Raw genomic sequence first — 27,984 nt, 5'->3', positions numbered from 1 at the left:
ATACAAACACAAACATTCAGATCTCACAGCACAGCACAGTTTACTTGCTAGTCATTTTATACAAATAGTAGAAAGAGGGTTTGTATCGGAAGGAGACAAACTGTATCACATTTGCCAGATAGATGTTGATACACAGAGACTTGATTTTTTTTTTTCAGAAAGGTATTTGTAAAGAGAATCACAGAATCGAATGTTTCAAACATCCCATTTAAAAAAGCTTTCACTAACCTGTAAAAAAAAAAAAAAAAAATGAACAGAGCTGTTTCAGTTATCACATACAGTTATAGAAAGATATCTAGGTGATAGGTACAATTGAAATGAACATAAAATAAACCACAACTTAAAAAAAAACATTCCGATAATCAGGTGGCGTCTAGTGGTAGGCGTATTTTTGTTTGCTGTCCTACGGAGCTCGACCCACCTCACAAACCATTTAACAGAACATCTGGAAGTTCAAAAAAGAACCACAAAATATTTTTATTCTCATTTTATCTATTTTTTTGTTTGTTTGTTTGTTTGTTTTGTACACATCACAACCTGAAGACTTGGTAGGTTGACTGGTTGCCCGACACGTCTCTGGGTTATCATCACACTCCATATCATCATCATCATCATCATCATCATCATCCTTTTTGTGTTATCTAAAAGCACAGACCCCTTCAACATGCTGCACACCCCTTCAAAAAGCAATCACAACCCCTTAAATGGTTACACGTTAACTCTGTGGTTTTAAATTTTTGCACTCTTAAGGTGCCATTCGAGAAAAGGGGGGAGGGGCAATAATCGCCGTGCCCTCCTACTAGAAGATTTCTACGTATTTTTGAACGTCCGCGTTCAAAGTCCCACACTGAGCAGACTGCTGAAGGGCCACGCCGCGTTTACAGGATGGCACAGAAGAACTTCTTCTCCCTGAACGGGTTCTCTGACGCTGGCACCGGCGATAACAGGGGGTCCTCTTTGGCATGGGCTTCGCAGTACGACATTAAGTCTGCTGCTGCTTTTGACACCTGGAATCACACAGACACACACGTACACATATCAGTATAAACTCTGTATATCAGTATAAGTTTTTGATTCAATTAAAGGGGATGTATCCTGTACATTTACAGGTCTACATCTTTATTCTGGGGCTCTGCTGGAATATCTTTGCTTGATTTACACTTCAAAAAACTCCTATTTCTCTGAAACAGGATGTTTTAGTTCCTGTCTCTTTAAGGACCCCCTCTGATGAGCCCGCTCTGTTCTGATTGGTCAGTTCTTGGAAGCTGCTGCACGGGAGATTTCTGCTGGATTCAGAGGTTACGTCATCAAACCATGAAACAAACTATAATAGTAAGATTTCACTTCACACTGTTCAAGCTGATATTTCCAATACGAAAATATGAGTGGAAAATGTAAAACAACACATGGAAAATCCTTAGCAACAACCTTAGCAACCTTTTATTAGCATGTGCGATGCGCAAATGATGCATTGAGAGCAGGCTGAAGCCCTGACTTTTGACTCACAGGGAGCATTTCTACATATGTTAACCTCAAGTTTTGAACTTTGACCATGTTTAACACAGACATCTGACATCATCACAGTATAAAAATAACAGAAAACCAGAAAAAGCATGATGTGTCCCCTTTAAAGATGAGTCAAATCCTTCTAGCTTTAAGTCAAAGGCAAAACAATGATTACTAGTAGCACTAATACCACTCTCAGGGCCAACAGCCAGTTAGCTTAGCTTAGCACAAACACTGGAAACATAGAGAAGCAGCTAGCCTGGATCTGTCCAAAGGTAACAAAATCCACCAACCAGCTCCTCTAAAGCTCACTAATTAATATTAATTATGCATTGGTTGGTTTTATCTGTGCAAAAACTGACAATTTGACGTTTTACAGGCAGCACATAACCTCCCTTAAATGACAAGTTGTCAGTTTTACACTTTTTTTTACACAATTTTTGTATGAATTAAACAAACAAGATATAATGTGTTAATTAATGAGCTTTAGCGGTGCTTGTAGGTGGATTTTTAACCTTTGTACAGGTAAAAAAAAAAAATAAATAGGCATTTGAAAATAATTGCAGAACAGCTAAACCAAGCAGATTCACATGATCTTTACTGTGATGTTTAATTTCTGACAACAAGAAACAAAAAAACCATACTATTCTATAAACTAAAATCCATTAATAAAAATAATCTACTATCAACTTGATATCCAAGCATTCACATTGTGAGTCTTCAGTAATGGTGATGAATGACTGGATGACTCAGGAAGTCAATGGAAATCATGATTATCCCGATAATGGAAATTCACCACAATTAAATTATCTTGAGTGTTTTTATCTCAATATAAGATAAAATCTTACATTCTCCCATTTCTAATCATTAGCCATTTCAGTGAATGAGAACACACAATACCAGAGCCTTGCAATGGACACACCTAAATCTAATATAGTTGTTATTTATGTTATTAATTACACCTCGACATTAAAATATCCGTTGTGAAAAGGTCTAAACCTGTAAGAGCTTCCTGCAACAAGATGCATGTTTTCAAAACTAAGTCTGTTTCCAATGACATTATGACCCAATAATAATATATTTCTGACAAAAACATAAAATACAAGGAGACAAAATGTTAACTGTGTGTTCGAAGTCCAGTTTCATGTCTACGCAGGTTGATTTTTACTAAACTCAACGGCTTCATGAAGGGGTGTGAAATTGATCTTAAAACTTCAGTGATGGTCAGACTTTTTGTAAAATTAATATAATTTATAGTTAATAAACTCCAGCAGGAGCCTCACAGTAAATTCACCTTTATCCTGTCGATGTTGGCCTCCATCTTCAGCTGCTCCACCAGCTTCCTGGCTTGTGCGATGCTGGCCGTGTTATTGCTCGCCATGGGCGCTGTCAGTCAGTCAGTCAGTCAGGTCTCGTGTGCTTTGTCTGTGTGGAGGCGAAAAAGATTCAAACATTGTAGCTCACCCACTGAGAGCCGCCGATGAAGACGAGCACTATGATATAGCAGGCATGCAAAGAGGAGTGCTAGTAACAGATACCCTGTTTATTATCACATGCCTGTGAACACACACACACACACACACACACACACACACACACACACACACACACACACACACACACACAGGCATATTATTTATGGTGTCAGTTGCTAGGCAGCCCATGACAGTGAGGGGGAGGGGGAGAAGGTGGGTGGAGAGCGAGGGGGCACTGCTTTGTCCAGCACTATATTTAAAATAGATAAACTGATAAGTAATATTACTGGTTTCTGAAATAAAAACTCTAATTCTGCATGGATAGTTGTGGTTTTCTTTATTCCGCATAATTATCGACACTTTTCCGTCACAGTGTCACAAGGACGATAAATCAATAAATTGATGTAGTTTGTCCCTGACACAAAGACATCTCACCTCTAAGGCTGCAGATGTTCAATAAAGTTTTATTTATATGTTTATTATTATAATGAATGTCTGGTAATCTTTATTAAAGTTCAGATGAAACGGCATTTCGACAGTAATTTCCGTATCGTGATGTATTTCTGAGTGAAACAGGACAGACAGACGGGACATAATGTTCTGAGGAATTTGATTTGAACGTTGAAAAAACATAAGCACACGTCATATTTTGTTTTACAGGAAGAAAACATGATTGGATTTTGATATAAGAATACAAAGAAATTGTTTTTTTTTGGCCTATATTGTGAAATAAGTGCACAATATGACCGGGGATGTGATCTAAAAGGGTTCAAAAGGCATTTTTCATTTAATCTCGACTTTAAAATCTACACATAGCTTGGTGTGTTTTGCTATTTAATATTTACATGTTCCATAGCTAACATGTAAAGGCTTTCATTGTAAGCTGAAGATAAATAAGTCTCAGTTTACAACAAGGAAATACACATTACAGGTAAATAGAATAGTGACATGAAAACACAGTACAATAAAATAATTAACATTAAAGTTAAAGACAAGGTGTCCGTGTGAGTGATACACACTTTGCAGTACTTGTACACTCATCAGTAAAGTTTTACAGTGTGTTTATAAAACAAAATGAAAAATAAACTCTGGGTATTTTCACAATTTTTTCTAAATATTTTTTAAAATGTAACTCCATGTTGATCCGTGGTTTGGCTAACATAAAATTTTCATCAGCCATCAGCATTAAACCAACCATTATTTGATGTCTCAGTTTATTCTAAAGATCAAAATCATTAAAGTGAAAGTGAAAGCCGCGTCTCAGTTAGCAGACGGACAAAAACGTTAACCTGAGTCTCAATGCTGAACTAAACTCCAAACAACACTGGACAAAATCTTTTCACTGGAGACGTAGAGGAACTATTAACAGCTGGAAGAAATCAAATAAATTGTGGATCATTGTGAGACAGATTAAGAAAAACATCTTAATATGAAAATAAATAATTCATAATTATATAAGGATTAATTAGTGAATTTCCACATTTATAATTGTCAGTAGTGCTCGGACGTCACAAGCTGTGCCACAAATTCACACTCTATACTATTATGATATATAGTACACACTATAATTTTCATTGTTTACTGTTTTTGCAATCGGTATACAAGAAATTAATGTAATTTGCCATTTTGTACTAACAGGAATGATACAGGACGTCAGGATGATTTTGTAAAGTTAATCAAAATGTTCAGTAGTTCTTCCCTGAACTGTCCAAACACCATCTGCAATTTGTTTTAATTTTCTTGCATCAAACTAAAAAAAACAATCACATATTTTTTATTTTATTTTATGGATACTGACATCTTTGAGTATACTTTTATTACTTTTGTCCCACTGTGAAGATAAACTCAAACCCTGCTGAGAATGATTATGAACAGCAACAGTTTAACTGACATCTTGATCTATTGATTGTTTGCACAAAATGCTAAAATAAACCACTTTTTTTGTATTCTAACTGCCAGAACAGCACACTTTAAACATTGGTCTGTAGTTTCCACTTCAAATTTTTAATATAAGAGGGTATAATTTGGACAGTTTTGGTTTCCTGTCCTCAGATGCTCCTCTGTCTTTTAAAAACCTCTTTGATTAAATGGAACAAGCTGCGGGCGCTCTGAAACAGCGTCATCCTTGCTGTGTGATCAATCCTCCCTGCGCCCCCCCTCCGTCGTCCGTCTGTATGCGCTGTGGTATGACGCAGTGTGAGGTTAAGACTGATCTCAGCGAGGTGCTGGAGCTGAGCTTGAATATTGATGCTCCACGGTGGCACACCTGCTCGCTGGGCCCCGAATCCTGCATGAGCTTCATCAATTAAAACCTCAGCAGTTACAGTTCCTGTGCTGAGGGGTCGTAAACAAATGTATCAGCCAAACCTGACATTTTATTTACTTTTTTCTTCTTCTGTTTTCTTTAGTGGCAGCTTTATAGTAGTTTCCGGATGCAGTGATGCAAGTTTGAATATTTCCTTCAACACTACAAAAGCCACCTGAGGTCAATAACATATCGATTTAATGTGATTAATATTTGGACAGTAATGTGTTTGCACTTTAGGGCTGCAAATGATAATTACTTTCATGATCAATTAGCCATTTGACATTCTTGATTAATTAGTTAACGGTTTAATCTATAAAATATCAGAAAATAATGAAAAATCACATGTTCTCAGACCCCAAAGGAGACATTTACAAATTATTTATTTTGTCTAACCACCAGTCTAAACTCCCAAAATATTACCTTTACATCACTATTAAGGCTACAAAAGCAGGAAATTGTCAAATTTTTGTTTGATAAATGACTTAAAATATTAAACAGTCACCAAAAACTGCTGTTAAAAATGTTTACTGTTGAGTGACTAATTGATTAAACGACTAATTAATCGCTTTAGCATTGTTGCACTAAAATAAATAAAGCAGATTTACAGTAAGAGAGCTTTTAGCCTCTTTAACCTGCTTTTGATTAGAATGTTTTATGGACATTATCTGTTTTATTTGATCATTTATTTTATTGTGTTTGTGTTTCAAATATTTTTTTCCCTTATCGATTCTATTTGTCATTACTTTTTTAATCTATTTTGTCTAGTTTTTCTTTTATTCTATTATTATTTTAATCTATTTTATTGCTTTTTATTACATTTTCATTATTTCTTGTGTTCATTGTTTTACTGTTTACGTTTGTTCTGTCTTATTATCGGCTTCTTAGTCATCTGTGAAGCACTTTTAACTGCACTAACCTGTATGAAAGGTGCAATAGGAATAAAATTTGATTGATTGATTGACTGATCTAATACTCAGAGCACTAAAGGAATATGAGCTGTCTACATGTAAAGTATGGGAATTAATACGGGACTTGGATTTTATTCTCTGTCACTTTGAGACTTACTGGAAACTGTTTTAAAATCCAAGTTTAAGTGAAGATCTACCAAATTTCCACATTTTTTTAGGACTGAAACATTTCCTCTGAACCGAGCTGGAAAATTTCGAACCTCCAAACCAAACGGCAATCTGAAGAGGATTTACGAGCTCAACTTGCAGCAGACTGCGCAGTATTAACAGCGTAACATAAACATGTTTTACAGTCAGTGCAGCTGAGGGATCCTGGTTGTTCTCACTCTTGAGGAGTGAATCACCTTATAGGGTCGTAGTGTTTAGACTTAAACCAGGGTGGGACGCAAAAAACAGTTTCAATAACACAGTATTGTGTTGTTATTAGCGTCAGTTTTTAAAGACGTCAACATTTTGGATTCTTCTTCTTTGTAAAAATGAAATTTGACATAATTTGACTGGAAAATACTGATCATTTCATTATGGTTTTGTTTCAAAGAGCAGAAATACTGAAGAAAGATTTATTTCAGAGGTAATAAGAAATACGAAGTAACAGCACCTCTGCAAGACTCCAGAGCTTGTTTACACCAACTGGAGGGATTTTTGGATTACTTCCTCCCAACAGACTTGTGGGCTCAGTGTATTGATATGCTTGGGAGGCTAAAATACTCTAATCTGGTGCCCTTCTGTGGAAGCCATATGCCAACTTTCATGCAATATCCTGCAGTCACAGACAGAGCATTTAGTATTATATTTCAGGTTTAAAACTGAATCATGTCTTTATAAGAGACTGTAAGAGAGAATTATGTTCAATCTCACTAACCAAAATAAAAAAAATAGGGCAGAGATTTACTACAAGGGCATGAATGACAACTTCAAATGAAAATTAGTCTTTGCCGTGTTTCGTATTGAGGCCATAATATTGTTTCAACTCTCAGGGGAGACGCCAAAACAGGCCAGTATATCACCAGACTATTGATAGGGATAGATGTCACTCTTTAAGGGTGTCTGGGGTGTCTACAGAAAAGTAGGTCTTTGTTCTTTACCAGAAAATATTCAGACGCTGTGGTACAATAGCCTAGTTTGTGTGAAACAGACAAGGAGAGATGTTGATTTTATAATGTCAGCTGGCAGACAAAGGAAAGAAACAACCAATTCAGATTTGGTTATCTCTCCTGTCATTGGAGACTTTGACCAGAACACAAAACAATTTGTTGGATGCAGCTAAACTCCATCGAAATGAAAGACTTATGATCAAGAGACACTTAATTCCTGCACACAGCTTAAACCTGCATTAAATGATTTTTTTTTTTGGCCACTTGGGGGCAGTGGAAACAAGTTGTGAACACAAAACTGACATATTATCACTTATTAAGTTGATATGTTAAACTTTTTAGCAAACAGTCGCTTATTTACACATCCAGCAGTTATGGAGCAACATTATCATTCATTTGGGGTCATGTTTCTGTCCGCCTGATGAATGTAAGTTGAACATTTACTCTCCTTTTAGCTCTGTTTTGCTCTCTACCGACTCCTGAGGGAAATATCTCTTTAGCTGCTAAATGCTAAATGCTAACATTTTTAGAGCTTTTTCTCTGCTGTAGCCAAAAACAACACTATGAGAGCTGTGAGAATGAACCAAAACAGTAAAGTTGCAGCCGGACAGCTAAACAATGAGCTGAAACTCGCTATAAAGCTCTGTAAAGGAGCTGCAGAGTCACCGATAATTCTCTGTAGGTTAATCACTTCAAGCGACACCTGACATTACACATTGCCATTTTCTATGTTATAGTAAAAAATATTGATTATAGCTGGTTTAAAGTCAAATAAGTCTTAAAGACTACAGGCATGCTAGCAACTCTGTGAGCTAAATGCTAATCGACATGCTCACACAATGATGTTTAGCAGGTATAATGTTTACTATCTCCACCATCTTTGTTTAGCGTGTTAGCATGCTAATTTACTGACATTGTTGTTCCAATTAAAAAGAGCCACTCTGCTAGTGTGGCTTAAAATGCCAAAAAACCCCAAAACACCTAAAATCACTTTTGTGTTTCAGTTCACTTATATTTGCAAAACAAAAAGTGAACTTTTCTGTGCAAAATGTGTAAAAAAAAAAAAAAAAAAAGCAGCACATAAAAGATGTTATAAGATATTTAGCAGAGCTGTCACTGTGTCTACAAAGTCATTTTCCTGCTTATTGTCAGTGGTGCGTGTGAAAATGCCACCCTGACATTTTCCTATCTGGAGAGGGATGGGTGAGGAGATGGTGGCATGTAGCAGATGCCCATGTATGTGTTGACTCCAGGAGGAATAGCCAGTACCTTAAAAACTGCTAACAGGAACAATAAATAGATTAGGTTGTTGTCTATCTTTGTTTTTTTTAGCTTTGAGAGATGCTTTTCTGAGTTCTGTTTTAAGATAAACTTTCACTGCTGCTACTATATTCTGCTCATTTATATCATCATGAAAGCTCTTGTCCTTCCTTCCTATCAGTCGGCTGCCCAAAATAACATCCTGAGGTGTTGCACATGGTGTCAACACACTGATAACTGTGACATCCCAACGGGCACTGTTAAATAATGCATTCAGATGGACACGGGCATTAACTGTGCCAGCTGTTGACAACTCTTGTCATAAAAAAAAAAAAAGGCTTCACCATATTTTTGCTGTTGCATAGTTTGCACCAGTTTCTGTGCATCATTGTGCACTTATGCTGTAATATTATGAAACTGAATGTGTTATGTTGCCTCCTCCTCTTGTCTTGACTTACCTTGTCTGCTTACTCCTCCGCACTCTGGCCCGGTGTCTGCCTGAAGTTCAGTCAGCAGTTTGTGTTCGCCCCGGCTCTGTGCAAATACAGAGAAACAGATACAGAGAGTGAGAATCATAGACTGGAGCGTTCAGATCAGGAAGACACTCTGCTTGCATTCATTCCTGCATTCCTGATAAATTACACTCAGGCTTGTGTAGCCTCTGTGTGTCCAAATGTCACAGCTCGCTCTCACAAACTTCACTCGGCTTGACTTGATGGAGAAACGCAACAAAACAAAACTTCAGTCGAGCTTTAAGGACTTTTCGCTGATGAATAAAAGAATTTTTAGAGAAAACTGCAAGACTGTCTCTTGGCTGGGAGTGGTGGCTTCAGGAAGTCACCTTTCCCAGCCAAGAAACAATCCCACATATGACCCCCGGTTACACTGCAACTTGTCTTTTACACTTTGGTTTTTGTACGGTCTAAACAAACTAGATATAACATGTTAATCAGTGAGCTTTAGAGGTGCTTGTGGGTGGATTTTGTTACCTTTGGACAGAGCCAGGCTAGCTGTTTCCCTCTGTTTCCAGTCATTATGCTAAGCTAAGCTAAGCAGCTGCTGGCTATAGCTTCATATTGAGCTTACAGACATGAGAATGGTATCAATCATCTCATCTCACTCTCAGCAAGAAATATAATAAGTGTATTTCCTAAACTTTGCCTTTAAGTTGATCTTCTGTTGGCTCTGACCCATTCACCTCTTCTCCTCTTCCTCCTCTATCTGCCCCTCGTTCTCCGTTTCTCTGCTCCAACAGATTCATTCTTAATGCATCTGTGACTCTGCAGCTCCGTTTTTCTGCTGCTTCTGATAAATGGGCCAATTACCCTGCATGAGGAGATCTGCAGAGGAAGGGAATTCCACCCATCGTAAATCATGGCAGCACAGAACGTTAAAGCGTCCTTACACTGAGGCATCCATTAACGAAAACCTCGCCAACATCAGCCAAAACTCTGAGCCGGACACATCCAGTGACGCTGAAAATGCTTAGACTTTAAAACAAACAAAAAGGACGAGTGGGCCGTCTTACTGTAGTGCATTGTCACCACTCCTGATTCACTGGAGCCATTAATCTACACTGTTACACTGTTATGCAAGATGTGTAATGTTATTATTACTGCAGCGATTCTTAAACTATAAGCTGAAGTGCTTCAGTATGTAGCAGGATTGTCCTTTGGGTTTTCACAAGACAAATGTAATCTATTTTTATAAACTCAAATCCCTGAGCAGTGCTGGAGAGTAACATTTACTATACTGTACTTCAGTTCAAATTTGAGGTACTTGTACTTTACTTAAGTATTTTCACGCTACTTTACACTAAATTTCAGCAAACTGAAAACAGATTTGTGTATCAGAACTTTGTTTTTTCCTGTTTTCTCTCCCATTAATCATCTCACAACCCTCAGATTTACCTGGTGACCCTTCGGAGGGGTCTGACCCCTAGGTTGGGAACCACTGGGCTAAACTAGCTAACTGTATATAAAGTTTTGCAAGTAACTCCCATATTTCTTTTACATGTGAGTAAAAACATACTGTATTTACACACAGCAAGTGTGAAAAACACAGCATGTCCCAGTTGTCACCATTATTGACATTACCTTCCCGGATGACAAACAGTCAGTGTCACATGACCTGTAACTTGTGACTAGTACACAACAGGTTTTTATTTGCTCGGAGCACGAGACATCCGGCTCGTCACTCATCAGACTCACATTCATATGTGGGAGTTTCCCTGGAAAACTATACAGTTGACTGTTGTTGTGAGCTGCTGTTTGGACACAGTTGACATATATCTTTGCATATTTTGGCCCATTTACTAATCACATATAATTTATTATTTATTTATTAAACAATTAATATTTCAAACATGTACGTTTTTTTAGAATTTTGATTGTATTTTGATAATAGCCATTGTTTTAGCCATTTTTAAGCATAAAATGGCATAAAATTGTTGTTTTCAACTTCTGAAATATGATGATTTAATGCTTTTCTTTGTCATACATGATATTAAACTGAATATCTTTGGGTTTTGGACTGTTGGTTAAAAAAAAATCCATTTTAAGACATCATCTTTGACTCTTCAAATGTCTATTATCTGACATTTCATAGACCAAACGATTAATCTGGAAAATAATCTGCAGATTGATAATGAAAATAATCATTTGTTGCAGCCCTAGTTTCCATTAATTTTTGCTCTATATGAAAATCTGTTAAAAGGAGATAATGAGGTGCAAACGTTTTTAAAAAGCTTTAAAATTTGTGATTTTTGTAAAATTATAAACTTTAATGGCACCAGTCAGTCCAATCTAAGTCCTGACTGCACTCTTACATCTCTCCTTCTGTGTTTCACGTTTTTTATTCTTACATCAGTTTACTGTATGCTGCTTCTGCAAAAAAAGGGCAAGAAGGCCGACTGTTCTTAAAAAATAAAAACATGGTTGCTGAATTTGATTTTCCTGGGGACTGTTTGTGTCATCATATTTATGTTGCAGAGCAGCAGCAAGATCAGGGGATGAGAGACAGAGAGAGTTAAAACAGAGAGTGCCAGCATTTTTTATTTTTATTTTAATGCTTTGGCGATATTGTTCTCTACTTTTATGCCAGTAAAGCATCTCGAAGTGAACTCTGCTGAGGAGAAAAAAGACAGAAAGATGCATTATTGGACGTGACCAGTGATCCAATTCTCTCCTGTGTTCCAGCCTTCTGCTTCCTGTTCCTCCCTGTGTGGCAGACAGGTGTTCAGTGATGGGACTGAAACACCCCCAGCACGCTCCGTCCTGCTGCTAACACCACCCAATCAATCTGACCCTCTCTGCCATCCTTCCCCTGCCATTTGAAGCTGTTTTGAACCCCTTCCTCTGGGTTTTCAGGGGGTCTGTGTTTGTGATGAGGCCCTCCACAGATGTGATTATAGCTGCTGCTCGACTCTGGGTGTCACTGCCTTAAAGGGTGATTTAGCGCTGCAGGAAACATCCTGGTGAGGAAAATATAATTCCTGGCCTGTCGAGAGTGACGATCTCTCACGTACTCCCACACATGCTGACTCTCCTCTTTGTTCTCCCTCTCCCTTTATCCTACTTTCTCTTTCTGTAGTGCACACCTTATTATCCTGCCTTTTTTTTACACCATCCAAAGAGAGAAATTAAGGCAACGAGGCAGGGAGTGTTCCTGTCCTCTGCGATGCCTAGGGTGTGAAATCAGAGCGTGGTAATTAAAAATCTGTCCCTGGCTCAGCCATCTGGACCCTGGAGAGCCAGTGATTAACCTGTGAGGGACTGCAGGGAGGGCAGGGAGGCAGGTTGGGACCCCTGCTCAGAGATAACCGTGGATAAGTTTTGAGGTCAGCATAAACCTCCTCCTGTATATGAGAATGTATAGTATGCAAACAACTGACCGTTTCTCACGCCTGTCGAGCTTTCCATTCTTGCACGGCACATATGCACATATATTCTTCGTAATTTTTGAAACAATGAGTCCTTGATTTCAGAATGAGGTAGACAAAAACAGGCTTCTCATTTCTAACCTGTGACAGTAGAAATGACAGAAATTAATATTTTATCAGCTGTAGCTAGCTAGCTCCATGAGTTGGTTGAAAACTGACTTTGTAATGTTTCCAGCTGACTTGTCTTAAAACGAGGATCTTGTAAAAGGACTCTTACATGTGACGGCTACATAAATGATATCATTCTAGCTGCATGTCCAACAAAAAGTCAGCATCTCACTCTCACTCCTGATGGAAGATATGTAAATAAAGAACCAGCATTGTTCTTGTATTGCAGTGTAGAGCTAGTTAGTTCTGTATGTATGAGGGAAAATGTAAGATTAGACTCTTATTTCATTGTAACACGATCCTGTTTGACTGCTTAGATTACTTGTTCATATTTTCTAACATCATGTTTCACACTACACAAGAAAAGGCTTTTAAGATGAGGACTAAAGATGACACCATATTGGGTAAAATAGGCTGAGGTTGCTGGAGTGTAAATCAGATAGAAAGCAGGACAGAGCCGCTAACGTTACCCTAAATTCTGATAGTATCCAGGGCCGCTTCCACACAGTGGCTGAAGGGGACCTATTAGGCTAATTTCCAGCTCTATATTTTTATTTTGGACTCCACTAGAGTAGCTTTGCATGATTCACAGTTCAAAAAACTCCTTATCTATCTTATGCAGCCCCTCAGTTCAGCCTCTGTGTCTACCAAGCAGTCTCCTGTCTCTTTAAGGCCCCCCTACCGATGAGCCCACTCTGTCCTGATTGGCCAGCTTTCTGGAAGCCTGCCGAGGGCCAGCCATGTCAGAGTTGTGTTAAGTTACCGCCGATGCAAACCCAACATTTCCTGCTTTACTGCTTCAAGTTAATAGCTTTAAAATGACTAAATAACGGGAGATTTTTATTGTGAAGAAATTTCAGGAAGTGAAACATGTTCCTCACCGCATTAGCAGAGCTTTGTTAGTGACGCTAAAAAACAGTCGAAAGAAATATGGAGATATTTGGAGCTCTTTGTTCAGCGGATCAGTTAGAAATAATGCAGGGAGGAACAGTACAAGCAGAAACAGTCACAGTGATGATGATGTTTGATGAAGAGCTGCAGACAACCAGCACACCTCCAACAGGTAAACTACTTATTTTACCTTGCACTTTTATATAGCAAAAAGTGCTAGACTATCCCTGAAACAAGAAAATGCCATAATGTTAGCAGAGCGGAGCAGTGAACTGACGTGCTGTGCGCGGAGCAGACGACCACATAAGGAAATCCGTCATGAGCCGATGTCAGCTCGGGCTGAAAGTAGAAAAAAATATTGGAAACCGAGCGTTCAGAGCAGTCTGAAGCCGGTGCTTTTTGCTCACAGTGATTACTTCTACATATGTTTACCTCGTTATTTGACACATTGGCCACTTTTAACATGAATATCTGACATTGTAACGTTATATTATAGGACTGAAAATAAGGAAAAGCATAATAGGTCTCCTTTAAATATGACAAAGTGGATGCGCTAGCTGTGAACAAGGCTTTTTTAACCTTTGATCCCACACACTAATGTAGTTTGCTAATGATACGCTCCTTTGCCTTGGAAGTAATTAAACTAAGGTTACTACTGTAGGTAGCATGCTAGTTAGCCAGATATGCTAACGATTGCTGTTACGTTGGAGCAGATAAACACACAATTTAATCCTTTCCTTTCACTTTTGCTTTTTTGCCCTGTGTACATCGCTTCAATCAAAGTTGCAAACTATGACTGGACAATCACTGTTCGGCGGAGGGGTTTAACGAAAAGTCATTTGTGTCTTTACAATCAGTAATTGGAGGTGTTTTGAACTGAGAGGCTTCATCCAAGTTACTCAAAAATTATATACATGAGAAGAAAATATGAGACGTAAGTGAGAAAATACAGCATACTTTCTTATAACTCTGGTGAACTGACCCTTTAAATAGGGCTGATACATGTCATGCTTGAGAAAAAAGGGGGTGCAGTTCTGTTTATCACACAACAACCTCTTGACTCCAGTTTTGATAAAAGCTGACACGCTCACTTATTGTGCTGAGTGAGTCATTTCTTTTCTGTGTTTGACTATAAAACACAAAACTAATCCAAAACCCCACCGCGGATTTTCAGAAATGCACGAGCATCAATCCGAAGACAACGCCTGTTTTCAATTATGACTTTAATGTCAAAACGGCAGTGGTGCAATGAGTATGCAATCAAGCTCACACACATGCATAAAGTTCAGTCATCTAACAGTGACTGAGCGAGTGACTGTACCATACCCCAGTGTGTCATAGGACAATGAGGTACACTCTGCGATGTCACCGTGAAACAGAGGCAGTAAAGGGCACACTCAGCTAGACAAAGATTTACAGAGCTGTAAATGGATAGGAGAGGATACACAGAATGAGAAAATAAATAAATAAAAGCCGGAAATAAAATTTATCAGGAAGATAAAAGAGGCCGAGATGTGATGGTAATATCTTCTTCCAGAGTGGCTTTTACAGCGACCGCAGCAAGGAGAAGTAACATAAAACTGACCTCCGGAGTTATTAATGAACACGATCAAGAGGATATTGACTATTGAATGTAATATAGCACGGATCCCTGCCCTTGAATAGGAGAAAGGACACCGCCTCCCTCTGCACATAAACACAAAGAGAAAGAGAGGGACACAGAGGGAGCAGAGCTGTCAGGCCATGATCGTCTGGGGAGATGACGCTGAGCGGGACAGCTGAGCCTCCTGCTCCATCACTATTTCTGTAAACGCTACAGTACAGACGCAGACCTGGAGCTGGAGCTGGCCTCTAGACTCACATCACAGAAGCCACCAGCACTGTGTTACACATTAAACAGATGACAGATATAGAGCACTGAAAAACACCAATCAAACAATTCCACAGACTAGATCTTAAGTAATATCATGTTGGAAATTAAGTCTCTGAAAAGTAATTTGTGTCATATTTGCACTTTTAACTACTGTGACATCTAATAATACAATAGTTGTACTACTACCACTACTCTCCTAACAACTAGAGCTAATGACAGTGTCGTGCTAATGTTTTATGCTGTAAAATGTCTTGAAATGTCTTGAAAAGTGAAACGCAAATAAGATTATTTTATCGCAGTATAGTAGTAATAATAATAATAGCTTCTTTAGCATTATTAACACATGTTCTTTTGTCTCTTTTAAATTATTTTTCTATATCTGCATCTATTGTATGTCTTTTAAAAGTCAGATTGATTGTTGGTGTACTGAACTTGATGTTAAGTCTTCAATTAATTGTCTTGTTTTTCACTGGAACATTGACATCAGTTGCCTCTCATTCATCACAGACATCTCTGATTTATACCTATTATTTAACAGGTCAGGTTTGGTGTTGTGTCCAATCAGAATTAAATAGACAGAATTAAGAATTATCTTCCTACATAGCTAGATAGCTACCTAGCTACATTCATGACAAATGGACAGAGAGCTGGTGACAAGTGTGGGTGAAATTGATGAAGCTGTACAAGTCGACTTACAGAAATATTACAAAAAACTCTTATATCAGTATAAGAGGTTAATTGGTTAACTGCTCCAAGTGACTGCTACCACAGCTTCCATGCAGACTGAAAATGACGTTTGAAGGTAGGTTACGTCACTTGTTACTGATCGATGGGGGTTAAACAGAGCAAGAAGACCAGCCCTCCCTTTAAGAAACGGTTTAACACGAGCATGATGTCAGGATGAATGAATGATGTGAAAATTAAATGGCGAGGCTTTTCCCGACAGAGCCCCACCTACTTCGATTCAGTGAGAAGAACACAGAAAAAAAAAAACACAAATACAGAAATCTCTCCTGTGAATAAATAAGTATCTTTGTAATTTTTGCAGATAATAGTGTTTCTTTGTGGGACTGCGTTGTGTATTGTAAGATGCAGATTTGGATAAAATGTTTTTCAGGAACTGTAACCCCCCCCTCCCCATTTATACAGTGATGTAATATTACAAATTTAGAGCACCCACTCATATGTGCATTTCTTAATTACTAACATCAGGTAACATTTTGTTTTCCCAAAGTAGATCTGACATTTGACATGAAGCACTTCATTCTAGATATATCAGCCTCCATTAAATCGTGCTTTAACCCAAACTCTCCTCCTCCTCCGTCGTGCTGCTGCTGCCTCTCGGTCAGACCACCACCACCTGTGATCATTCGATTAGCCCGGACATCTGTGCCACCCTTAGCATGCCCTGCCCATCCTGCCATCTTAGAGGTTGTGGTCTGAGTGTGTATGCATATATATATGTGTGTGTGTGTGTGTGTGTGTGCGTTGGGGGTTAATCTAGGCCCCAGATGGGGGGAGGGTAGGAGGCAGTGGCCCAGGAAATGATGCATCCCCTGGGAGTCAAGAAGGCAGCAGGGAGGAAGCTTATTGCTCCAGGGAGCGCAAATGTGGTCTATTATGTTTATTAAATCAAACGATCAGGGCCTGGCATGTTTCTTCTTTGTTAGATTAAAGCGGTGACCAAGTGGTTTTCTTTTCCTGAAACATTTAAAGCCTTGCGTTTAAAACCTTTGATATGTGTGTTATGTAACAGCGCTGTAGTAAGTGGGGTAGAAAGAATGCATGACACTGCTGTCGCAGGAATGGCTACAGAGCAGGAGAAACATTAAAAAAAAACATGTGTTTTGGGGGTGACCAGGGTGGAAAATTAACACCAGCCTCCGCCAAATAATGCTGGTGAAATTTTGGTTGTGAGTGAGAAGGTTGTTTTAAATTCAACCGGCCACATTGGCAGGAAATCAGCCATCATGTGGAGGTTATTTTCCACTCTGGAAATCATATTTGAAAGAAAGGTTGCCAAGTTTGAAAGGTTAACTTCCTGCCCTGTGTGTCACACAAATGACAGCTTTTGTGTATGTTAATCTCTCTTCTCTTTCTCTGTGTTTTAACTTGGAGGAATCAGTAGGGTTTTTGCATTTGCCTTGAGTGAGGACGCATAAACATACTTTTCCTCTGGAACCAATCAGCATGCCAAGAATAACAAGGCCAGACTCCTGGGCTGTTAACAATATTACAAACATCCGGGCTTGTTTAGATTCTGCTGAGAGAGTGAGTGTGCTGCTTGGACCATTTCAAACCCTGACTTCTTTCAACTTTACTTGAGAAGTAATGAAAGTGTATCTGGGGAGGATCCTTATCATAGATTTCATCCAAACTGTCGGAAACTTGCATGAAGCTGATTCTTCAGAGCTGTAGACTTGAGACTCAGACTTGACTCAGACATACTGGAAAGCCCCTTTCACACATGCACTGCATCCCTGAAATTTTCTGGACATTATCTGGAATTTACCCTGCCAACTCCCTAGTACAAAGTGCGTGTAATGTCCGATTGAATCCATGTGTGAATACAGCAGGTAATTTTCCAGAGAATTCACAGCGAGCGAGTGGACATGTTGATGACGTTGCTATCATGCGGCTGGTGCTGGATAAACATAGCAGGCCAGCTAAGCTGCATTGTTTTAACTTGGCCTGAACGCTCTGCTGTGAAGCTACGGCTAATGGGAGAGAGGACTTCCTGTGATTTTTTATAAAATAAAAGCTTTTTTATTTCTGGTGAAAAGCTTAAAAACACCAAATTACAACCGCAGCGTGTTTTTTGCATCATGTCCTGCCTCCTGCACGCTCTACCCAGGCAACACCCCTCGTCTAAACAAAATGGAGTATTTCCAGTGGGTGAGAACGTGTCTGACACGAACAATCTCCTGTTGTATGCCACGTGTGTACGGGCAACTCCAGACAATGTCAGGACCTAATTCACTGCACACTGTCTGGAGCTTATATGAGAAAACAGCTTATCATAAAAGTGTCTACCTGACCTGACTTGGTTGGACAAGACTTGAGACTTAACTTGGATGTGCCTCAAAGGACCTAAAAACAGTAGACTTGAGAGTTGGACTTGAGTCCTACTTAAGTCACAAAAAAATGATGACTTAGATTAGACTTAGTCTGCTAGACTTGAGACTTGAGTCAGACTTACTATAAAGCTGGAGTGCGGGACTTTTGTCTCCCTCTTCTGGCAGTGAGAGTAATTACAAAAATACTGCACGATTAAATTATTTTATCTGCACAGAGAGCATGCGCAGTTTGCATTCATCCGAAACTTAACTTGGATTTAACAGTTGTGAGCACTGACCCCCTGAAAACGCAAAAAAAGGGAGATTCAAATGTTGCTTCCAAGTCTCAAGTCAAGTCATACTTGAGATTTGACAGCAACATTCAAATCTCCAAAAGCATTCAAGTCACAAGTTTTGACTTGGTAGACTGAAGACCTGCCCTGAATGACTTGGCACTTGACACAAGGCTTGGGCGGACAAGATTTGGGACTTGACTTTCCTCAGAAGTCCTACAGGCAGCAATGGAGGTTTCTTTTCTCTGTAGACAGACAAGCGTACGGTTGAATGAGCTTAAGACTCAAAATCAACACCGTTAGAGGTAAACAAGTGCAGCAAGTACAAAGGTCGGAGCCTCGAGTGCAACAACATCCATCCGACCTTATGCCATCTTCACCTCTGAAGCCTTTTGCATCTCTGAGAAACAGAGTCATTTTTAAAAAAGAGTTCAAACAAACAGGTTCACACAGAGATGACTTCAGCCAGAAAGATGCTTTTAGGAAACCCAGCCCTCGGTTCGGAGAATTCCTGATGTTTTGGAAGGATTTTTTTGGTGGAAGGCCATGAAGGGAGTGGAGAGGTCAAAGTGGTCAATAAGGTGTGGATGGCTACTTATTCTACTTCATTCTCTTCCATAATTCCTCTTCCTCACTCCCTTCCTCCCTCATCTGTAACAGACAACATTTTCCATTGTGCTCTGAATGTGTCTTGTTTATCTTTGAATACTTTGTGAACTGCTCTTCTAGTCTCAACATTGACGTGTGTGGAAAGGTCTGTGGCCTTGAAGCGACTCGCTTTCCGAGATACGCTGTGCGCCGCCTCGACCGGAGCTCTTGTGTAATTCTGACTTGTTGTGTGTGTTTGTAACAGGCCTGGAGATGTAACACGCAAAACAAAACACACACACATGACCGGATGATTTAATGCGAGTTGTGCGCGACGATGCCTTCGTGAAACGAGCTGAGAGTGGGAAAAACAACACGTCTGTGTGTTTTCCTGCGTATGCATGCTTCTCTCAGAGACTGTATCTGTCTATAAGCAACATAAAAACATCAACGCCGCCCCCCCCCCCCTTCCTCCACCTCTACCACCATCTCCTCCTCCTCTCCCGGCCATCTGCTTGATACAACCACTACACGGAGCTTGTGTGTGGTCGACTGCTTTCTCCTCGTGGTATAGAGGGTGAGAGGGTTGCGAATGGCCGGAAAACCTCACGGGAGTCTTGTGGGATTCCTCTCTGGTTTTCTGCCGCCTCTGTCTTTTGCATCCCCTCTGTCTGCCACATCCCCCCCAACCCCCCCGACCCCCCCCCCCCCCCCCCCCCCTTTTTTTTCATCTGTCTCTTTTTCATCCCCTCTGCTCTTGCAAATATCTCCCCCCCGAAACAGATGCCCTTAATTCCTCTGGCTCCACATTATAAGATCTGGCCGATCCTTGGGGGAAGAAGAAGAAGAAGGAGGTGGTGGCGGAGAAGAGAGAAGAGAGGAAGGGAGTCCATTCTCCCCTTTCACACATGTATGAAAGGAGGTGAGAGATGGGGGGGGGGAAATAAAGCAGCAACTCACCTCAGAGCAAGGAGGTTTTTAGAGATTTTAGAGGGAGGAGGGGATTCCATGATGTAAACCAGCCAGCGGCATCAAAAAACGACAGCGTGGATATGAAAAAAAAAAAAAAAAAAAAAAAAAACCCTCCTCCTCTGGAACACACCCTATTTTGAATGCGATTAACCTAGATGCCACCAAACACAGAAACTAAAAAAGAAACATATTTGCTTCAAAAAATTAAAACAAATCCTACCTTTTTTTTTTGTTTGTTTTTACGTGTGCGTGCTCCCCTCTTGTGACGGCAAACACATCCAGTCCTGTGGAGTAGTATCCACGCGCTCTCCCCTCTCCTGATCTCTCTCTCTCTCTGTCACACACAAAACACACACACACACACACACACACAGTCAGTCAGTCAGTCAGCGAGGCAGGCGAGTACATCCACACACACTCCCCTCTCTGTATGCCTCTCCCTCCCTCTCTCTCTCTCTCTCTCTCTCTCTCTGCTCCAGCTGAGATCCTCCCTGCCTCCCTCCTCACTGCTATTCTGAGTCTCCACCCTTCAGCCAAATGCTCAGGCTGCAAGAAACTACCCTTCTCCTGCTCTCTCTTTCTGTCTTCTCTTTTTCTGCTATCAAGACACACTCCCTTCATCTCCCAGAGGTCCACAGGAAAAGCCTCAACTGTCTGTCTAAACACCTACAGTAAACAAATACATACCAGGACAGCTGACAGTCTAGCTAGACTAGCTGGATCCCCATCTTGATAAATATTCATACATTCATAGTTTTAGCTGCTCATTTTCTTCCTTCTGACTTTAGGTCTTGCATGAGAAAACCCTCAACAACAACATCCTTCACTGCACACACTAGATGTGTCCCTGCTTTTGAGGTTGAGGCTTTTAATCTTTAGACCACTTGTATGTTACAGTAAACCATCAAAGATTAAAAAAAAAAGAAAAAAAAAGAAACAGTACCCCAGCAACTACACATCAAAGCTGGAAACAACACAACAACAAACCAAAAGCGTGCCGTATGTGGACTCACGTTGCTCTTTCACATCTGGGTGTTTATGTGCGGAGGATTTTCTGCATGTCCAGGATACGCTCAATTAGGGTGAGATCAACAAGATGAAGTGTGCGAGCGTATGCATGCAGCTTGTGTGTGTACACGAGAGAGGGTGTTAAATTCACTGAGGAGATTATGTTTTTGGTCCCATATGTGTATTTTGTAGGCAGGATATCGCAAAAAGTACTTAACAGGTTTCAGTACAATCTTGTGTAATTACTTTTTTGTTGTTGTTGTTTGTTTTTCATTTTTGGAAGACTTTAGCTGCTAGCGACATGGTCCTATGGATGGTAATGTCAGTCTGTTGGTCCAGATTGAAATATCTATGATGACTCCCTGACTTTACCTATAGCGCCATCATGAGGTTGACATTTGTGGTTTCGAATGAAATATCTCAAAAACTATTGGATAGATTGTCAGGAAACTTGGTACAGACAATCATGGCCCCCCCTCAGGATGAATTATACTAATTTTGTTGATCTCCTGACTTTTCATCTAGCGCCACCAGCAGGTCAACGTTTCACTTTCTCCAAACTTGGGTTTATGACCAAAACTTACATTCCCGTTAGCCTGAGCTTTGCTTTGTGTTTAGTTCACAAAATATTTACCAAAATTGGTATGTTAAATTTTTCCAGGAGGCTGTAAAAAAAAACAACATGTTTTCCTGTAATTGGTTGCCTTTTTATAGAAATTGCCACAAGCCTTGAACAAATTGTCCCATTGCTACCAAATTTAGATCACAAGAACACAACAAACTCTGAGCAATCCTGCAAAATTTGGTGGAATTTCACAACAGCAACACGTTAAATGTGACTAGTCATGAGCATGACTCACTTGAATAGTGTCAATATATTCCTGAACAGGATTTAGTTATTCCCCCAAAAAATGCAGCCATCAACTAGCACGATTGTCTGTCATTATGTGTATTTTTTTACATTTCACGTTACATTTCCTATGATTAGAATGACAAATTATGAGGATTGAACACTATCTGAGAGCTTCCTAGTCTGTGAATTCTGTCTTGTATATTTCTGACATGTTTAAATGTATCCACATATCTATGCGATTGTGTTTGTATGAGCAAACTGTACATCTGCTTTCATGCATTCGTGTGTTTTGCCTGCAGGTAAAAATCGGCGAACGTTACTCATCGTTCCACAGTCTGAACGTCACGTTTTCTGTGAATCACATTTTCCTCAGCTCCATTCATGCAGATGTTATTCTCCATGAACTTACAGTAACAGTGCACATCTAGACAGACACGGACAGAGAGAAAAGGAGGAAGATGGAGAATTAGTGAGTCATGGTTCCTGTGGAGGCGAACACAGGAAGCCTCTGTCACCAGGAAACCACAGTGATCTTTGATAGCCTTTCCTGGGTCCCAAAGGCCAATGGTTCCCAATCTTCAAGTAGCCACCATCCATCCATCATGTTCAAAATATATTCTTACCAATGGATATAAACTGGAGGTATTTAACACTATTAATTATATAAAAATGCATACTGATTGATTGATTTTTCTTACAATATAATCATCATTGTTAAGGTTGCTTTGGTTCAACCATCCACCAATTATTTTTAATCGTTTATCCATTTTTTTTAGCTAACCATTGTGACTGTTATATCCATTAGCCTGCCTAACTATTTCAACCATTTATCCATTACCCAAATATATTTAACTGTTTGTTTATTAGGCTACTTTTAGCTATAACTGCAACTGTTAATCAATTACTTTCTATTTTAACTTCTGTGCTCATTATAGTTTTCACACACTCTCAATAGCAACACATGGTGTGTACAAGTAACTCAGGTTGATGGGAAGCTTACTGGTTATTGTAAATGTACTAGTTAAACTGGAAACTCCAGTACTCCTGATTGTGAATCATTGCCCTCGGCTACAGTGTGTTATGGCCTTGTTGAGCATCAGCAGTGACAGGGTGACCCCTCCCTCCCTCCATCACTGGAGATGAGATAAATCCAGAGATTTGTTTATTTGTAATCTGATTACTATGTTTTATTATCGGCTCTGGGGATCATCTCTAACCCTTGTGGTGTCACTGCAGCTGTTTTGCTTAATAGGCTGGTTTATTAAGTGCTGTTAGTCCACGTTTAAGAGGACACGGGCAGATGTGGTGACTTCAGTATCCATAAAATTGCCTTTTCTGCTGCGATAAATAATGCTGTTTTGTGTCAGGATGGAGCTGAGATGCATGACAGCTTTTCAGGAAAAAGAAAAAAACTGCCTTGGATTCAGATTGAATGCCTTTTGGGGGGTTTTATAAGCCAAAAAGGTTGCTAAATAACCCATAAAGCACAGTGTAAACCTTCAGCTGAGGTTAAAACATGGAAATCAAAATCATAATGTGACGGTGTCATTTTGGGTGAAGAGGGGGATGAAGGATGCTCGATTGGTCCTGACTCCTGTACGAGCAGTGTTTGTATGTACTGTATGTGTGTGTGTGTGTGTGTGTGTGTGTGTGCACGTGGGGTGGGGATATCACGACTGAACGCAGGCAGCGGGGGAAGGGCCTGGATTTCATTTCTGATTTGCGACCATCTGGCTCCTCCAGCAGCTGCTGGCCCGAGTCGAGCCGAGACGCTCCGCCTGTCCTGCCCCAATGCCCCATGGGATTTACCAAGAGGTCAGCACTACTGGAGATACACTGTCACCTAATACGCTCAAACAATCGGCTCAAATGATCACCCGCACACCCACACAGTCATAGATGAGGAGATAAGACGCATGGATGTATCAGTTAGAAACTGTAAAATGAAGAATATAACAAATAAAAAAAGATCTCAATGGAAAATTAAACAAAATTAAACCACCACATTGTCCGCTGCTGATGAATCAAACATTAGAAAACATTATTAAGGTCACCACAAGATAACCTCAACTGTTTATATTGGAAAATGTTGCGTGAAAATGGTCTGAACTGAGCTACACCTAATCCAACAAGACAAAAGAAAGGAGATGGAGAAGGGGGAGGTGACAGAGAAACAGAGAATGGATTTCCCCCTCTGTGTTGCCATGGCGACAGCAGTGGATGGTGGATGACTGATTTCCTGTACAGCTGTGGAGCTCGGAGGGGATAGAGAGAGAGAGAGATAGAGACAGAGAGAGACAGAGAGAGAGAGAGAGAGAGAGAGAGAGAGAGAGACATGTTATCTGTGTTGGAGGAAGGAGGTGGCGCTCGCTGAGGAAAAGCATCCATGTTTGCTCTTAAATTGTACATTAGTTTCACTGTTGTGATCAGTGTTTCTCACTTGGATGGTGCAGCTGGAATTTTTCTTCAAGACTGTTTTTATGATTAAGGATTTTCTTAAGATAGTTAAAGGTCAAAAACCTGGAAGAAAAGCAGCCACTTTAGTCTTTTTGTCAACAAAATCTGCACCCACAGTGTGAATACAGAGAGGACAGTTAAAGGATAAGGCTGGTGATTTTCTATACTTTCAGTCCCTCCAGGGAATTGTGATTTTGCGATCGCAATAATTAACACAAATTCAAGAAATTTCCACAGTATTTGCGAGAGCTTGCAAGACTGGCCTGTAAACACATACAAGTACATGGGGGAGCTCCCCCATTTACCTGTATTTGTCTACAGGCCAATCTTGCCCGGTCCAATATGGCAGCAATGTTGACGTATTGCAGCAACAGGCTGAAGCAGTCTATATATATTATATATATATTATATATATATATATATATGGTGATTTGGCCCAATTGTCACGTTTTGTGTCATGGTAACTTACGCCATCCCAGCGTGTAGCAAGGTTTCAGGTGGAAGATGGATAAATCTCACCTGTCAACAAGAATGATGCCGTAGACCCTGAAAAACAATTCCCAAATGTTCCCAAATGAGGTTTGCATTCAGTTAGTGAGAAGAATACAAGTTGATGTGTTGTTCAGACAGCAAAGATGGACACAAACTACCTCAAACATAAAGTTTGAGGGGAAATGAAACTATATTTTTATGTTAATATATTTATTTTAATGGCATTATTGACAGATTTTATGTGGTACTAATGTTGGGGTGAAAGTTTATTTTAAAAAGGCTTATAAATGGAACTCAAGTAAAGTATTTTCTTTTTTATATAACTTTGAGCCCATGGCTCTCATGTTCAGAAAATTAATTAGCACTGAAATATAGCTGTTTCTGTGACATGCAGTATGCTTTTTATCAAAGGAGGTGATTAAATATGATTGATTGATAGTAGACTAGTTTTAAAAAAAATGCATTATTTTCCTGCAATTTGCTTGCAATTTTTCCCCAATTCAGTTTTCCCCAAATAACAGCACATAAAATATCGCAAACTGTATCACAATTTTTGAGAAAAGCCGCTGCAAAATCAAGCGTTTTGGGCCACAGCAATCACAAAAAATCCTCTGCGAAATCCTGGAGAACAAATTTCATGTGCAGAGCCAAACCAAAAATGAACTCTACTACTTAGAAGTATTGTGTGTGTATCCAAAGTCTGATATATCCCATTCCTCTGTGCTGTAGACCTCTGTTGTTGTCCAAAAACTATTAAAAACACAGGGGTGACATGTTCCTCCGTCTCTGAAGAGAGTGGTTACCATAGTTTGTTTAGAAACGGCTCCAAAGCGATAGTAAGGGCTCTAATCTGAAGTCAGCCTGATCTCAATCTTTCATTCACAGAATGGAACAACATCTTATAGAAATGTACGAAAACATCACAGGAACTTAGAACAAGATTAATGCAGTTCAAAATAACGAACAGGGTATACTGGTCCCCCTACAGGTGAAATTAAGGGACAGCTCGAATTGCTGGAGGTGTTGGGGGTATCGTTGATACGCTCCTCCATATGTTGTGGTCCTGCCCGGTTGTGCAAACATTCTGGTCAGCCCTACATGAGAATATCAAACTGATCCTTAAATCAGACATCCCTTTCTGTCCAAGCCTGTTTGTTCTGGGTGGTCCTCTCACCCTAAAAGCCCTCCCTGCAGCGCAGGTGGACTGGGTCCAGACATCCCTCCAGCTTGAGCTCCACCTGCGCTGCAGCCCTGACACCGGCCAGGGTGTGGTTCTCTCAGCTGGGTATTTTGGCAGCTCATGAAGACCTCTCATTTAGACTCATCAACCAGATGGAAAAATATTATGCTAAGTGAGTGAATAACATCTCTTTCATTAAAGGACCCTGAGGTCTCTGCATGTATGATAAGACATCGGCTCAAGTCCCTGAGAACTATCTAGACTGTAACACGTAACACTCAACAACCAATTTATCTGCCAGTGAAGTATTTTCTATTTGTGCTATTCTATTTCTATTTGGTTATTTATTTTATATTAATTGGAATGTCCCTTTTGTCAATCTTAGTCTCAGTGTTGTCGACTAATCGGCTATGTAATTGTGTGACCTTGTTTCTGTGTCCTGTCTCTCAGCTCATACGTTGTCATATGATGTATCTAATGTGGTGTCACTCCAAAGAGTAAAAAAGTCAAAAAATAAAAAATAAGAAATACAAATTCTCAAAGCAAGGTCCACTTACTTTGTGGTTTATGAAGCTTTCAACCACAAATATTGGCCTTCCTCAGCAGATGGAGTTCAGTAATGCAGAAGGATGTTCTGTCCTAAATAACAGAGACCAGTAATTACAAAAACAACCAGGTTCAAAGACTGGTCAGCAAACTACATAACAGATAGAAAGGCTATAATTTCTTTTTGTATACATTTTGGGCTGATATATTAACCCCATACCATCGACCTGAATGAGCGGGAAAAAATGCGATATATCTACCTACAGCTTTCAGCTTCCTTGTCTATTTGAACTAGTTTAAGAAATGAAATGTATTATAATTATACAGCTATTGTTCATAACAATAAAAATATCGGTTGTTATGTAATCTAAAGGCAGCTTAAACACACAAAATCAAACAAATCCCACTGAATCCAGAAGCTGAAATGGAAGTTGGTTGCTGTTACTCTGCCAACGTTATGCTAATTAGCTTTAGCAGGAGTTTAACGTTAGCTGTTTTTTTTCTCCATCTTGTCTTTATTTGGCTACTGCCTCTTTTAATTATCATGAACAACAACCTGAACATATCGGTTTATCAAATTTTATATTTTTAGTTACAGATAACAGCTGGGAAAAGATTCAATAAGTGAATTTAGCTTTAGCTTTACTAGCTAGCTTTCACTTGCTATAGCTGTCATTCTTTAGCCTGCTGTCTAGTTATCTACTCTCTGTGACAGAGTGAAGGCCTCTAAAGACCAGACTGGAGACAAAGGAAAATCTAATTCTGGTCTTAACTAAATATTAACCAAATAACTACAATGGTTTGTTACTGCGTTCTGGTCCACCAGTGGATCAGCCCAGTCCGGTGCCAGAGGAAAGTAACTGGTCGGGCATTTGGTTTTTATGGGCGGGCTGGGAAATATGAATATATTGTTGGCGAAACCATTTAACTTATATAATGTAATACAAAAAGGACCAGACAGATATATACTGTGTTGAACATACAATAATTAAAGACTTTTAGGAGGACACCTACGTGTTCTGTTAGTGTTTTCATCAGCTGCCGTCACCACGACAACCACTCCACAGTCCCCTGAAAGACACCAGTTAACACGGTCACTGGTTAAACCGAAACACC

At 39.7% G+C, this 27,984-nt stretch overlaps 1 protein-coding gene across 3 annotated transcripts; it reads right to left on the bottom strand.

The window, feature by feature from the left end:
- Window positions 1–15: 15 nt before the first annotated feature.
- On the bottom strand, window positions 16–27,984 carry LOC121914132 (guanine nucleotide-binding protein G(I)/G(S)/G(O) subunit gamma-2). 3 transcript variants are annotated; one of them, XM_042437217.1, is made up of 6 exons: window positions 27,883–27,984; window positions 26,880–26,961; window positions 20,553–20,664; window positions 9,070–9,145; window positions 2,801–2,931; window positions 16–1,007 (listed from the first exon to the last, which is right to left on the bottom strand). In XM_042437217.1, exons 5-6 carry the CDS (start codon window positions 2,885–2,887, stop codon window positions 879–881), a joined length of 216 nt encoding a protein of 71 aa, XP_042293151.1. In that variant the 5' UTR covers window positions 2,888–2,931; window positions 9,070–9,145; window positions 20,553–20,664; window positions 26,880–26,961; window positions 27,883–27,984; the 3' UTR covers window positions 16–878. The 3 variants fall into 3 exon arrangements, with proteins under 3 accessions (XP_042293151.1, XP_042293152.1, XP_042293153.1); XM_042437218.1 differs by lacking the exon at window positions 20,553–20,664; XM_042437219.1 differs by lacking the exons at window positions 20,553–20,664; window positions 26,880–26,961; window positions 27,883–27,984 and adding an exon at window positions 20,321–20,341.

Source organism: Thunnus maccoyii, chromosome 16 (genome assembly GCF_910596095.1).
Source record: "Thunnus maccoyii chromosome 16, fThuMac1.1, whole genome shotgun sequence".
Lineage (NCBI taxonomy): Eukaryota > Metazoa > Chordata > Actinopteri > Scombriformes > Scombridae > Thunnus > Thunnus maccoyii.
The sequence above is the reverse complement of the archived record's forward strand: the minus strand, read 5'-3'. Positions and strand labels throughout refer to the sequence as shown.

Coding starts and splice junctions, on each gene's coding strand:
- LOC121914132 (XM_042437217.1), bottom strand. CDS start 2,887: ATGGCGAGCAATAACACGGCCAGCATCGCACAAGCCAGGAAGCTGGTG. Junction 1,008..2,800: donor CCAACATCGACAGGATAAAG/GTGAATTTACTG, acceptor GTGTGATTCCAG/GTGTCAAAAGCAGCAGCAGA.